Source organism: Clytia hemisphaerica, unplaced genomic scaffold (genome assembly GCF_902728285.1).
Source record: "Clytia hemisphaerica strain Z4C2 unplaced genomic scaffold, Clytia hemisphaerica genome assembly, whole genome shotgun sequence".
In the NCBI taxonomy this organism is placed as follows: Eukaryota; Metazoa; Cnidaria; class Hydrozoa; order Leptothecata; family Clytiidae; genus Clytia; species Clytia hemisphaerica.
In genome coordinates this window covers 577,971-591,732 of record NW_027104370.1, presented here as the reverse complement: position 1 = coordinate 591,732, position 13,762 = coordinate 577,971, and the positions used below count along the sequence as shown (strand labels likewise).

Genomic DNA, 13,762 nt, shown 5'->3' with positions numbered 1-13,762 from the left:
GTTAAGAACATTTTAAGGCATTACTGACTCTAAAATAGACGAACGTGCGAAAATAGCCGATTTCATTATAGGAAAATGGGCAAAATACTCGAAAAATTGGCAAAAGTAAGATTATTTCTAGGCTTAATCTCATAGATTTACACCCCAAGGCCTTGAAAACAGTTTAGATGTTCTTATAAAAACGTGTAACACCTGAAAGTGCTTAAACGCACACAAGAAGGAACAGAACGATTTTGAGTCAATACTTTTATGCACTGCGAGACAATTCTAAACGCATTTTCTTTTATAAGAACATACTTTATAAAAATATTCATGGCATGATGAAATTGGCCAAAAATTAAGAATATGCTAAGAATATCATCATCATGGAGTTTGGTAGCACAACTTAAGAATGTCAAAAATTCCCAATAAGCCTTGAAGCTATAGGAATGTATCTATATATTAATAGTGGTAGTCTGTATGTGTGTTTGTCTGTGTTTTCTACTTTCGTTTTCTAACGCAATGTTTTTGTTCTTCCAAAAGATGACTTCCAGTTCTTGCTCCACAAATGTGTTAAACAATATTCGCGCCGTTTTCTATAATAGGGGGTAATTTTTCTTGAAATATCATATCTTTTCTATAGTCTCACGCATTAATTGAACACCCGTCACTCGCGAAATGATTTTGATTGGTTCTTTAAAAAAACTGAAAACAGAATAGGGGGTCATTTTAGATTTTCTTCAAATGTGTTTTGGTGGCCGAATCCACCAAGATACTGAACAACACAACACCCGTCACAATTCTATTGATTTTTTTGATGAAATTAGAATGATTCACTTTCAATTTGATTTTGCTGGAGCTGGTACTGTTGGACTGAAATATTAACTTTTGGCTTGATAAATGAGAAATGGAAATGGTTTTGGAGAAATGAATCACTGGCATGCTAGAACAAAATTATCTGTTTCTTGGAGCTGTGTCTAAAGTATATTATCATTTGTTTTTATATCCTAGGTAGCTCATGACCCAGGTCAGATTTAAGGAAAAATCCTCTCCCCCAAATGAACCAAGATAATGAAAATGGCTTGATTGATGTTGAGGGGCCTACTGATAGGGGTAGGAGAACTACTGCTGAAAATGCATGGAGGGGAAGACCAATGGAAACTCCCGAGGAAGCTCAACAGAGAAGAGAAAGAAATGCTCAAAGAATGAGAGCTAGGCGGGCTAATGAAAATGAGCAACATACTCAGCAGCGTAGACAACTTGATTTAGAGCGTGCTAGGAACAGGCGTGCTAGCGAGAATGAGCAACAAACGCAAGAGCGCAGACAAATTGAATTAGAGCGATCTAGGGATAGGCGTGCAAACGAAAATGAAGCACAAGGTCGTAGGCGAAGGAATGTCAATGCTCAAAATGAAAGAAATCGACGTGCAAATGAAAATATTGAGCAAGGACGTCAAAGGAGGCAAGCAAATCTAGAGCGAATTAGAAATATTCGAGAAAACGAAAATGAGGTACAAATTGCACGTAGACGTAGAGGCGATAATGCTCGGCACCGCAGACCTAGGCGCTTGAATTTAGCTCACATTGGTAACCCCCTTCCTAATGAACACTACTTAGGAGCTTTCAACCATGTCTGTGAATTTTGTGGGGCCTTGAAATTTGAAAAAGAAGATGAATTCAAGTGTTGTTCTAAAGGAAAAGTTTCCCTGCCTCAATTACAACCTTTTCCACCTCAACTTCAACATCTTTTCACTGATAATTCAAATGAGGCCAAGGAGTTTCGAAAAAGAATTCGTATTTACAATAACTCTTTTGCTTTTGGCTCTTTTTCTGCCAACTTGAGACCTCCTCCAGGTATTGGTCCTCCAACATTTAGAATTTGTGGACAAATTTGTCATCGCTACGGTACTCTTTTTCCTGATGAAGAACAACCACAATATGCTCAATTGTATATCATTGAAGCTGCACATGCTTTAGATTTGAGAATGCAGAATCCATCTGCAGTTGATTGTAATAGGGCCACTATGGCTCTCATCCAGGATGTTCTTGAAACAGTAAATCCTTATGCTGCTTCTTTTAAGCATATGAAACAGGTCGAACAAGAGGAACAACATCGTGCTGTAGCTGAAAACCGTGCAGTTTCTAGGGTATCCATGGTTATGAGAGAGGGACATGATCAAAGGCGTGGAAATGCACCTTTACATGAAGAGGTGGCTGCCATCTTCACAGGAGAAGATGGTGCTCCACCAGCCGGTAGGAATGTTGTTGTTTATCCGCGAAATCATCGTTTGCAAAGTATACCATCAACATCAAGCGTAGTTGATCCATTTATTTATCCATTACTTTTTCCAAGAGGTGATCTCGGCTGGGATATGAATATACCTCACGTAGCTGAGAGAGCAACAAGAACCAGGAATCATGTGACACAACTTGAACATTATGTTTATCGGTTAGCTATTCGAAGGGGGTTCTCTGCACTTCATTTTTCAGGTAGGCTATTTCAGCAATTTTTAGTGGATGCTTACACAAAAGTTGAAGGCTCAAGGTTGGACTTTCTTCGTCACAATCAGCAGCAATTAAGAGCTGAATGTTATCAAGGTTTAGTTGACCATCTTGAAAATGCTGCAGAACAAAGAAACTTGAATGCCGGTCATGTTATTGTTTTGCCTTCGACGTTTTCAGGGTCTCCCAGAGCTATGCACCAGCTTTACTTGGATGCAATGGCTGTAGTTTCTAAGCATGGAAAGCCAGATACTTTCTTGACTTTCACGTGTAATCCTAGATGGCGTGAGGTAACTGAGAACTTACTTCCCAATCAGAAAGCGCATGACAGGCCTGATTTACTTACTCGAGTGTTTCGCATGAAGTTGTGTGCCATGAAAAAAGAAATTATGGAGGATGGTATTCTTGGAATGGTTGTTGCCCGTGTTGATGTGATTGAGTTCCAGAAGCGTGGCCTTCCTCATGCACACATTTTGATTCATTTTGCAGCTGAATTTAAATTGAGAAATGCAGATGATATTGACCGCTTAATTTGTGCACAGTTGCCTGATCCTGAAACTGAACCTGAACTTTAAGAAATCATCAAATCAAACATGATTCATGCCCCTTTGGTGTTTTAAATGACCGTAGTCCATGTATGGTTGATGGTAGTTGCTCAAAAGGTTTTCCAAAAGCTTTTAATGATGGTACAGTTATGAATGTGGATGGATATCCTTTATATTATAGACCAGACAATGGCCGCACTGTGAGGGTGAGAAATCTTGATCTTGATAATAGATGGGTTGTGCCATATTGTCCTTATTTGTGCAAAAAGTATAATGCTCACATTAACTTAGAAGCCTGCGTGTCCATTAAAGCTGTCAAATATCTTTACAAATACATCTACAAAGGCCATGATACAGCTCATATTGAGATAGCAGAGAGAATAGATCATGATGAAATCAAAACCATTTCTTGATGCACGATATGTTTCTGCTCCAGAAGCATGTTGGCGTTTATTTGCGTTTCCTATGCACACTCAAAGTCATACGGTCACTAGGTTGGCAGTATTTTTTACTAAAATAAGCTCACCAAAACCAACTCAATCACATCATCAACCTCAAAATAACCAAAATGGAAGAGGACACGCCGAGTGACATCTCCTCGATAGATTTATCAGAATCAGTCACCGTACCAAGCTGTTCGCCGACAAACTGTCTCATCACCGAAGAAACCAATACTCTACAATGCTCCGTCGTAAAATGCTCTCGCCATGTGCACTTCAAGTGCTCGCAACTCCCTGCGTACCAAGTGCAAGCTCATCTAAATAGCCAGAGAAATAAAACAACTCGCTCCACAGCAAAGTCTACTTTCATCTGTTTCAACTGTGTGGAAGTATCCAAAGATATAGTCTTACTATGCCAGGGAAAAGAAGAAGAACTGAAGAAATCTATTGAACAGAAAGATAAAGAGTTAAATCATTGGAAAGTTAAATATAACACACAAAGAACAAACAAAGTCGAAGAACACACCGTCAAAGCTCTTGACAGGAAGATTCAAGAGCAATTTAAAACTTTTGGGAAGACAATAAAATCTTCAATTCTAGAAGAAATCCAGTCATCCTTGACCAAGGTTGAGGATCAAGTAACCAAAGCCAACACGTCCTACGCTGACGCAACTAAAATTACGTCTCAAGTAACAACAAGCGGTTTAAAGTCCATTATAAAAGAGGCTCGCTACGAAGAGATAAAAGAAAAAAAAGACCATGACCAGCGGCAAAGAAATGTCGTCATCCATGGAGTTGCTGAATGGACTGGTGAAGATAAAAACGACTGTGATAAAAGGTATATTGAAAGCCTCATCAAGACGGTAAAAATTCCACCTCCAACTATAAAGAACGTATCGAGAATCGGTACCGAGGAAACCAACAAAAAGAGACCAATAAAACTTGTCCTTGGTTCAGAAAAAGAAAAGTTGTCCCTCCTTCACAGCCTATCAGCCCTCAAAGGAAATGACGACTATAAAGGAATAAGCATTACGGAAGACCTAACTCGAACTGAAAGAGCAGTTCTAAAGGAATGGCTGGATAAAGCAAATAATCGGAACCTAGACGATACTGAATGGGTACATCGCGTTCGGGGAAACTCAAAAAACGGTTACGGCCTCAGGAAGTTTCGTCGAAGAGAAAACCAACATTAACACCCTACACAACGAACCTTAAAGAAATATCAAGAAAAAACACAAACATAAAAATCACCAGCAAAACCAATGAAAACGACAAAAACAGTACAGACAACGATGAATCCAACAACAAAGAAAAAGGTGACAGTGAAAGGTATGTAGATGGTCCCCCATTGCTTGACAAACCAACGGAAAAGTCTTATGAATTCGAAGAAAAGGCTCTGAGAAAAATCCGTATTAATAACGTCGCAAACGTCATCATAGGACATCTTAATATCAACTCGATAAGATACAAATTTGAAGGTCTCAAATTAGTTATCAAAGATAACGTAGACATTTTTTTGGTATCTGAAACTAAGATTGACGAATCATTCTCTGAAAATCATTTCATTATTGAAAACTACTCGCGTCCATATCGCTTGGACAGGGACAAGCAGGGAGGAGGTCTTCTACTCTACGTACGTCAGGGCATTCCTTCTAAACTCGTATTAAAAGACAAGAATTATGAAGCTATATTCATCGAGGTGAATCTGAAGAAGCAAAAATGGCTACTGGGTTGCTCTTATAATCCGCATGTAGACAATATAAATTCACATTTAGAGCTTTTACAAAATAGCCTTGATTCTATAGGAGATCATGACCGACTTTTACTACTGGGGGATTTCAATTGTGAAATCGACAAAAATAAAATGCCTGAGTTTCTTGCTAGCAGGGAGCTTTCTAGCTTGATAAAGGAACCTACGTGCTTCAAAAACGCAGAAAATCCGAAATGCATTGATCTGATGCTAACAAATTACCAAAGAAGTTTTCAGGGCTCTTCCTCTGTATCTAATAGCCTATCGGACTTTCACAACATCACAATAAGCGTCTTAAAAACCACTTTTGAAAAGTGTCCACCTAAAGCCATTAAATATAGATGCTACAAAAATCTTAACGAAGATCTTTTCAAAAATCATTTAACACAAGTACTAGAGTCGAATCGCAACTTTGAACATAAAATGAAAAGTGTAGTAAATCTTCTAAACGCTGAAGCACCGATAAAAACTAAAATACTAAGAGGTAATGATAAACCTTTCATGACAAAATCACTACGAAAGGCCATGATGCATCGATCTCGACTTAATAACATTAAACGAAAAGACCCCTCTAACATCAACAAATATAATTACAACCAACAGCGAAACCTATGCTTATATCTCCTGAGAAACACTAAAAGAAGATTTTATGAATCTCTGGATGAAAAGCAAATCACTGACAATAAAAGATTTTGGAAAACTGTGCGCCCTTTTTTCTCTAATAAAGGACCAATAAGTGAGAAAATAAACCTTAGTCGAAAATGATGAACTGATTAAAGATGATAAAGAAATTGGAAAAATGTTTAATGAGTTCTTCATAAATATCACTGAAAAATTAGATCTCAATCAACCACCAACAGAACCAGTGCCTCTCAATGAACTCTCTGATAATATTCTTCAAAATGAAATAATGCTTTTTAGAAACCACCCTAGTATACTCAAAATAAAAGAAAAGGTATCAAACAATGAAAACTCCTTCAAGTTTAGAAACACCACCGAAGACGAAGTAGAGAAGATAATTAGTAACCTTAAGACAAATAAGTCTCAAGCGGAAAATGATATACCAGCGAAAATAATTAAAAAATACTCTCACTTATTTGCAAGCTGCTTCTCTATAAGCATAAATGACTCCTTCAGCTCAGGTATTTTTCCCAACATTTCCAAGTTCGCGACAGTCACCCCAGTCTACAAGAAAAATTCTAAAAACGATAAAAGTAACTATAGACCAATAAGTATACTGCCGGTAATATCCAAAATTTACGAAAGAGTATATCACAATCAAATATCAGAATACTTTGAGCACTACTTTGATGAACAACAATGTGGTTTCAGGAAAGGATATTCCACTCAAACCTCTCTTCTCCCAATGGAAGAGCTCTGGAAGCTAGCCAATGACAAAAAAGATGTTTTTGGGGCACTGCTCATCGACCTTTCTAAGGCCTTTGACTGCATGTGCCACAAATTACTTGTAGCAAAGATCAGTGCATACGGGTTCGATGACCTTTCCACTGGGTTAGTCAAGAGTTATCTAGAAAATAGGCAACAAAGGGCAAAAGTAGGCAACGAACTGAGTAACTGGATCAAGATCAAGGATGGTGTTCCCCATGGATCAATCCTTGGCCCTTTGTTTTTCAATATTTATATCTGTGACCTCTTTTTCATCATTGAGGATACTAAGGTTGCGAATTATGCGGACGATACGACACCCTATGTTAGTGCTCCTACCTGGATTGAAGTAAGTGGTAAACTAAGCTCTGTAGCAGAAAAAATCTTCACATGGCTTTCGATTAATCAAATGGTTGGTAATGCTGACAAATGTCAGCTAATAGTTAACATCATTGACGACTCGCTCTATCTAAATATTAGAGAAGAAACTGTTTTCAATACCAAAACGTCAAAGATTCTTGGAGTAACCTTCGATAATCTTTTGACGTTTGAATCGCATATAGAAAATCTTTGCAAGAAAGCTAGTTTGAAAATAACCGCCTTAGCCAGAATGAGCACATATCTATCTCACTTTAGAAAAAAAGAAACGCTTGATGAATGCTTTCATTAAATGCCACTTCAATTACTGTCCTCTCATATGGATGTTTCATAGCAGAGCTCTAGAGGATAAAATCAACAATCTACATAAAAGATGCTTGAGAATCGTTTACTCAGACTACAACTCATCATTCGATGATCTGTTGAAACTTGACAACGGTTCCACCTTCCATCAACGAGCAATTCAATTCTTATCCACAGAGCTATTTAAATCAAAACTCAATAAATCAGAAAGTAAAATATTTCTCAAAAACCAATGTAAGATCAACACGAGAAAAAGGAATTCCTTTCGTAGTAGAGTAGTTGAAAGTGAAATGAATGGAAAATCGTCTTTAGCTTTCCTGGGACCTAAAATCTGGGCTACCCTTCCCGATGACTTTAAAAAACTTAAAAACCTAGATGAATTTAAAAAAGAAATCAAGCAATGGAGGCCCACTACTTGTCCTTGCCGAAACTGTCGCACTTTTATCCATGGCGTTGGTTTCATTGATTGAATTTAAATTAATTTGTAAATAATAGTTGATCTTGAGTGTCAACCTTCTAGATAGATTTGTAATTAATAGTTGATATTGATTAGCCTCGAGCTAAGTACACATTGTACTACTTTGCATCAACTTTAAAGAAAAGAAACATAAACATAAACATAAACCTACCCAATTTTCAGCGTGTTTATTTTAGGCAGGGTGAAGAAGAAAATGCTGCTGAGAGAGCTGGCGGTAGTGAAACCATGTTGACTGCTTGGTTTTTATTGAACCAAAACGATCCTACAGCCAGGGAAATCTTATATCCTGACATTCCTTATGAATATGTTTTTATTAAATCTAGACATGGCAACAGGTGGAAGGTCAGAGAACGGGGGCACGGGACGGTTATCAGTCGGATGTACAATGCAAGTATACGTGAAAGTGAAAGATATTTTCTGAGAGTTTTGTTGTTACATGTTCCCGGTGCAATATCCTTTGAATACTTAAGAACTTTTGATGGAGAAACTTACCCAACTTTTCGAGAGGCATGTTTAGCGAGGGGACTTCTAGCTGATGATAATATTTGGGTGGAGACTTTGAATGAAGTGGTCCATGTTGCTACACCAGTCAAAATTCGAAGAACATTTTGCACAATTCTCATTCATGGTGAGCCAAACAATCCTGGAGAGCTTTGGGAAAGCTTTAAACAGGCTATGATGCAAGACTTCTTACGCCAACACACTGAATTGCAGGCTGAACAGATGGCTTTAGCTGATATTGAGGCAATGCTTAATCAATTTGGAAAGTCTTTAAAAGACTTTAATTTACCTGATCTGAATATTGAGATTGCTCAGGACCAACCTGATGCAGAAGCTAACCGTCAAGAAGCCAGGGAAATCAGGCCATTGCTAAACAATGATCAAACTATTGTAGCCGATGCTGTCATTGAAGCTTTGTCTAATAATGACCATCATAGTCCAAAACTTTTCTTTCTTGATGGTCCAGGGGGTTGTGGGAAAACATTTACATATAATTATATAATCAAAGCAGCTCGGGCAGAATCTTTTTCTGTTTCTACTTCCTCTTGGACTGGTATTGCTGCTACCCTTCTTGATGGAGGGAAGACATGTCACAATCTGTTTAAGTTGCCAGTACCTGTTAATGATGGCTCTTCATGTAATGTGAAGCCCAACAGCACTCATGCTTACTTTTTGAGAAGCCAAGATCTATTCATATTTGATGAGGCCAGTATGATACCTAAACATGCCCTCAAGGCAATAGATAGGATGCTTAGAGATATTTGTAACAGTGATGTACCTTTTGCTGGAAAAGTTGTTATGTTAGGTGGTGACTTTAGACAAACACTTCCTGTTGTAAAACGAGGAAGTCCTGCTCAGGTGGTTGAAAGTTGTTTGAAAACCAGTCGTCTTTGGCCCCTAGCCCGAAAATTCCACTTGAATCAAAATATGCGTGCAGGTCAAGGTGAACAAGAATTTTCCAATTTCCTTTTGGAGCTAGGTGGGAGTACACTTCCAGTCAAAGAAAACGAGCCTTAACAAGGTTGTATTCAAATCCCTGATGAATGTACTGTTCCAAAAGACTCAGATTTAATTCCATATTATCTTTGGGGACTTCGATAATCAAGACGACCTTACTAAAAGAGTAATTCTTACACCAACAAATGATGAGGCTCTTGAAATTAATGAGAAGATTTTGAATAGACTGCATGGAGATGTAAGAACATATTTCAGTTATGATTCTGTTGTGAGTGATACACAAGAAGAAATCGACCTTTACCCACAAGAATTTTTAAACTCTTCGACTCCAAGTGGAATGCCAAAACATATGTTAAATCTTAAAGTTGGTGCGGTAATTATGTTGCTGCGAAATTTGTCTTTAAAAGATGGTCTCTGCAATGGAACACGCCTTAAAGTTTGCAATTTACAGGACAACATCATTGACGCTGAGATTCTCACAGGTTTTCATGCAGGCCAAAGGACTCTTATTCCTAGAATAACATTTTGTCCAAATGATACAAATTTGCCTTTTCAACTCAAAAGAGTTCAGTTCCCAGTGCGTTTATCTTATGCAGTTACTATAAACAAAAGCCAGGGACAGACTTATGACAAAGTAGGCATCTTTCTTCGAAGTCCATGTTTCTCCCATGGACAACTTTATGTAGCTTTTTCACGTACACGGGCCTTTGACTGTGTTAAAGTTCAAGTTTGTAATTCGTTTAGACAAGGCTATATAAGAAGAAGGTGCTTCACACAAAATATCGTCTACCCCCAGATTCTTTGAATGTACCTACATCACAGTAAAACATGAGCTACTTACCTAGGATATAATTCAAATAACAGTGACTGGTTTCAGGTTTTATTTTCGGAATAAAACTTTTTTATAAAACGTTTTTATCATGGTTTTTACTTCCTCAATGACAAATTAAAACATTTGCGTTTGTATATACCAAGGTCTAATCGAATGAGTTACCTTTGTATTGATTGTAAATTTTTTTGGGTTTTGAGGGTTGGTTTGTAAATATAAGTGTACAGTACATGATTTGTGTTTTGTTTTTAATGGCTTTTTGGATCTTGGACTGGGTGTTTTTTATATTTGTGTTTGATAGGACATTGATAAGGGAATTTTCATCGTATGCGCAAAACTCGATTCGGATACCACATTTCAGTCAAACTTCATTACTGCTTTATATCACCAAAAGTTGTTGAAGTATGGGAAGGTATGGAACATTTCTTACCAACATTTCTTACCAACATGTGTGCTGTTCATGGAATTGCCGATGTTCAGAATATCCCCATTCCATATGGGAGACAAATCATTTTTAATGATTTGTTTATGAAATTGCATTCGTCAACTTGTCAAAGAATCCTCAAGTTGATAAAGAAGACACAAAACCTTACCCAAACTTGGAGATCCCCATTTTTCATATGGGAGACAACTCATTTTTAATGGTTTGTTTGGTCACCGTTTTCAAGCATTATTCGATATAAAACAGTACCCACAACGTTCTTCCTCTATGATTAATTTTTTTAAATGTACAAACAACACTTTTATGTCTGTCCTATTGAAATTTGCACAGTCGATGAAAATTCCCTTTCCCAGGGTTTTGTTAATGATGATTTGTAATTACTGAAATAAAACCCTGGTATTTTCCACTTTTACAAAAAATTTGATGGATTTATGTAAGAATTTATGTAAAAAAAGTCCTCTATTTTTCAGTAAAAATAATTTCAGTTAAATCTGCACAATATGGGAAATGTGATTTTTAGCAGCACGCAAAACCCCAGTACTACCTTGGTGAATGAGGAGTGTCAAACCCCAAAAGTAGAGATGGTGTCTGTATCTTACCAGACCGACAGTGCTCCTGTCTTAAACGTCATTGACGACCACAGTAAGTACATTTCTACATCTCTTTAATGTAGGAGCATCTAAATTGAGCCAGCGTAAAAAACCAACCTCACGAAAAACAACTTCGGCTTTACACCCCTAAAATAACTGTCATTTTACCATTATAGCACGTCTCATACTTGGAATAGTTGCTCAAGCGAGAGTGGACCTCAAAGATATTTTGAAAAAGCAGAAGAAGATCGAAAACAGTAAGGATATTGTAATACTTTTCTTTTCTACCTTACTGTAGACCAGGTCTGATTAGAAGGGCTGTTGATACCGCCAGATGAAGTTATTTTTTCCAACTATTGCAATTTGATAATGTTGTATCAAATAGTCTTTATTTTTTTAGTGAATGCCTACTATACCCGAGCATCGCGTCCCTCATCTTCGTCAAGTCGTTCAACGCGATATTCCCCATACACGAAGATCAAAGATCGTTGATATGACTCGAGACGAGAGTTAAATCTTGGAATTTTGTTAGACGTTTGTGTTGCTCAGTTGCCGGTTGTGCCGGTTTGTTTGTTCTGTTTTTTTTCTTTCAATTTCCAATAAAAATTTGTAACTTTACCATTCAGGGAGAGATTTTGCTGATGCATAACATTTTTGGCCTATTATCATTACATTTGCAAAATATCGTTTTAAGGTAAACCTCATACTAAAAGCCACATAAATTGTGGTGGTAACAAAACTCCTTTCTACCAAAATTTCTTCCATTAAAGCTTACTGTGTTGCGTTTCTTTGCTTTCCTTGCACTTTTCCTAAATAGTTCCGTTTATACTGAGACGATTAGTTTGTCTGAGATGATCAAAATTAAAAATGAGCCTCATGAAGGAATGTACAGTACTTCCCATTCATATTTCAATAAATTAGAATCTCTACCACAGACCACATTTTACAAACTATACGTCTTAGAAATTTTTTCCGTCTCAGTATAAATGGAACTAACGTCTGATGGATTTTCTTTATGGTCGTTTTTCCATCCAGTTACATTGGGAATTTTAGTACCAAAAAATCTGTTAGTTCTGGGTTATAATTTAGCCGTACAAACTTTCGCGAGGTCGAAAAATCGCGAAGTTCACGACATTTACTTTCGCGAATTTGAGGGAAAAATGTTTTTCGCGAGCATAAACTTTCGCGAATCACTTGGTAAAAATGAGAATTTCTAAACGAAAACTGGCTTAAAAGCTACAAATTATTCTTGAATCCGATACAAACAGTTGTTTAATGGCTTTAAAAAAGGCGTCAAAGACTAGAAATATGCTTAACATTTTATTTTTTATTACGATTTCAAAGTTTTTTAGATTTCCCATTTTTTAAAGAAAATTTCGCGAGCATAAACTTTCGCGAATGACCCCATTAAGAATTTTCAAAGACATTTACTTTCGAGAAAAGGGCTAAAATTCGCGAAAATCGCGAAAGTTTCTGCTCGCGAAAGTTTGTACGCCTAAAGTATACACCGACAAGCAGAATATAATTGAAAATGAGCTTTTGTATATTATTAAATCTATCTTTTATATATTTTATTGAATTTTTATTTATAAGCTAAAAGAGACAATTTTAATTCATAAAAGAACATTTTATTTTGTACATTGTTTTTAAAATCTTAACTACTTTTTACTCCTGATATGCTATATATATTTAATAATAATAACAATATATTTAACAATATTGTTATTGTTTATTGTTATTTTTTTATGAAATACCATATAATCAAATCAAATCTCCTTTTTTCTTATCATCAAGCTGAAATGATAGAATCTTTGATAAATATTGTGTTGTTTTTTTTCAGAAAGTTTTGAACAGGGGTCTTTTCTGAACAATGCACATTAATTTCCTTCCATATTTTCATATAAAGAGAACAATTAAAATCACGTGTCCGAAACAAACTTGTAAAACAATGGAGACTACAAAGACTTCAGTTTACTTTGAGAGTATTGCCTTTTCTTTTTTCTTCAAATTTTTTTCAAATTACAGCAAACGCGTCTTCTTCCGTTCAGCAAACAGCTATACCGGCGTGCGACAGCTATACCGGCGTGCGACGCCGGGTACCGGCTAGTTACATATTAAATTTGGGTTCAATTTGGATCCTCAGCCTTTATGGACGTTCTAGCAAGCTTGTGTAATCAATTATAACATCATTCTTAAAATATTTCATGAAAATGAAACTTTACTGATAGAAAGCGTCTCTTACCTCGTCCACAAATATATGCGTGAAATGTCCAACTTTCAAGTCAAATGAATACAAGTAGCCAGCCATATTGCACGTGGCTATGATTATGCGATGACGGCTGACGAAATGTAAGTCGTCCGTGTCACTCGTGCAGTAAGGTTCAATGCATTCAGGTAAGTTGATTTTTGAGCGTTGGAACGCATTCATACGAACCATATCACGTTTCGAAACGTGTCCACTTAAATGAAGCCGCTCTGCCTATGAAGAGGTAAAAGAAGAGAAGCCTTTATAAAAAAGGAAAGTTGAAATAAAATGAATCTTCCTTGGAGCTTAAACGAAACAACATAGAGATCGTGTTTCGAAATCGTGATTGTACTACAGTTGAGAAGAGAAGCGAACCCTCCGATATAATCGGACCGGGCCCGGGATAGTTTCCTACCCCTAGGTAGGGAAATCACAGC

The 13,762-nt window shown here is 36.9% G+C and overlaps 1 protein-coding gene across 1 annotated transcript in view; it reads right to left on the bottom strand.

Moving 5' to 3' along the window:
• LOC136818475 (RNA helicase Mov10l1-like) overlaps positions 1-13,762 on the bottom strand; it is a 120,037-nt gene that overhangs the window by 71,995 nt on the left and 34,280 nt on the right. The window contains exon 13 of the mRNA XM_067074809.1: positions 13,323-13,559. Within this exon, the coding sequence (XP_066930910.1) occupies positions 13,323-13,559 (237 nt within the window). The remainder of the gene's footprint in view (positions 1-13,322; positions 13,560-13,762) is intronic.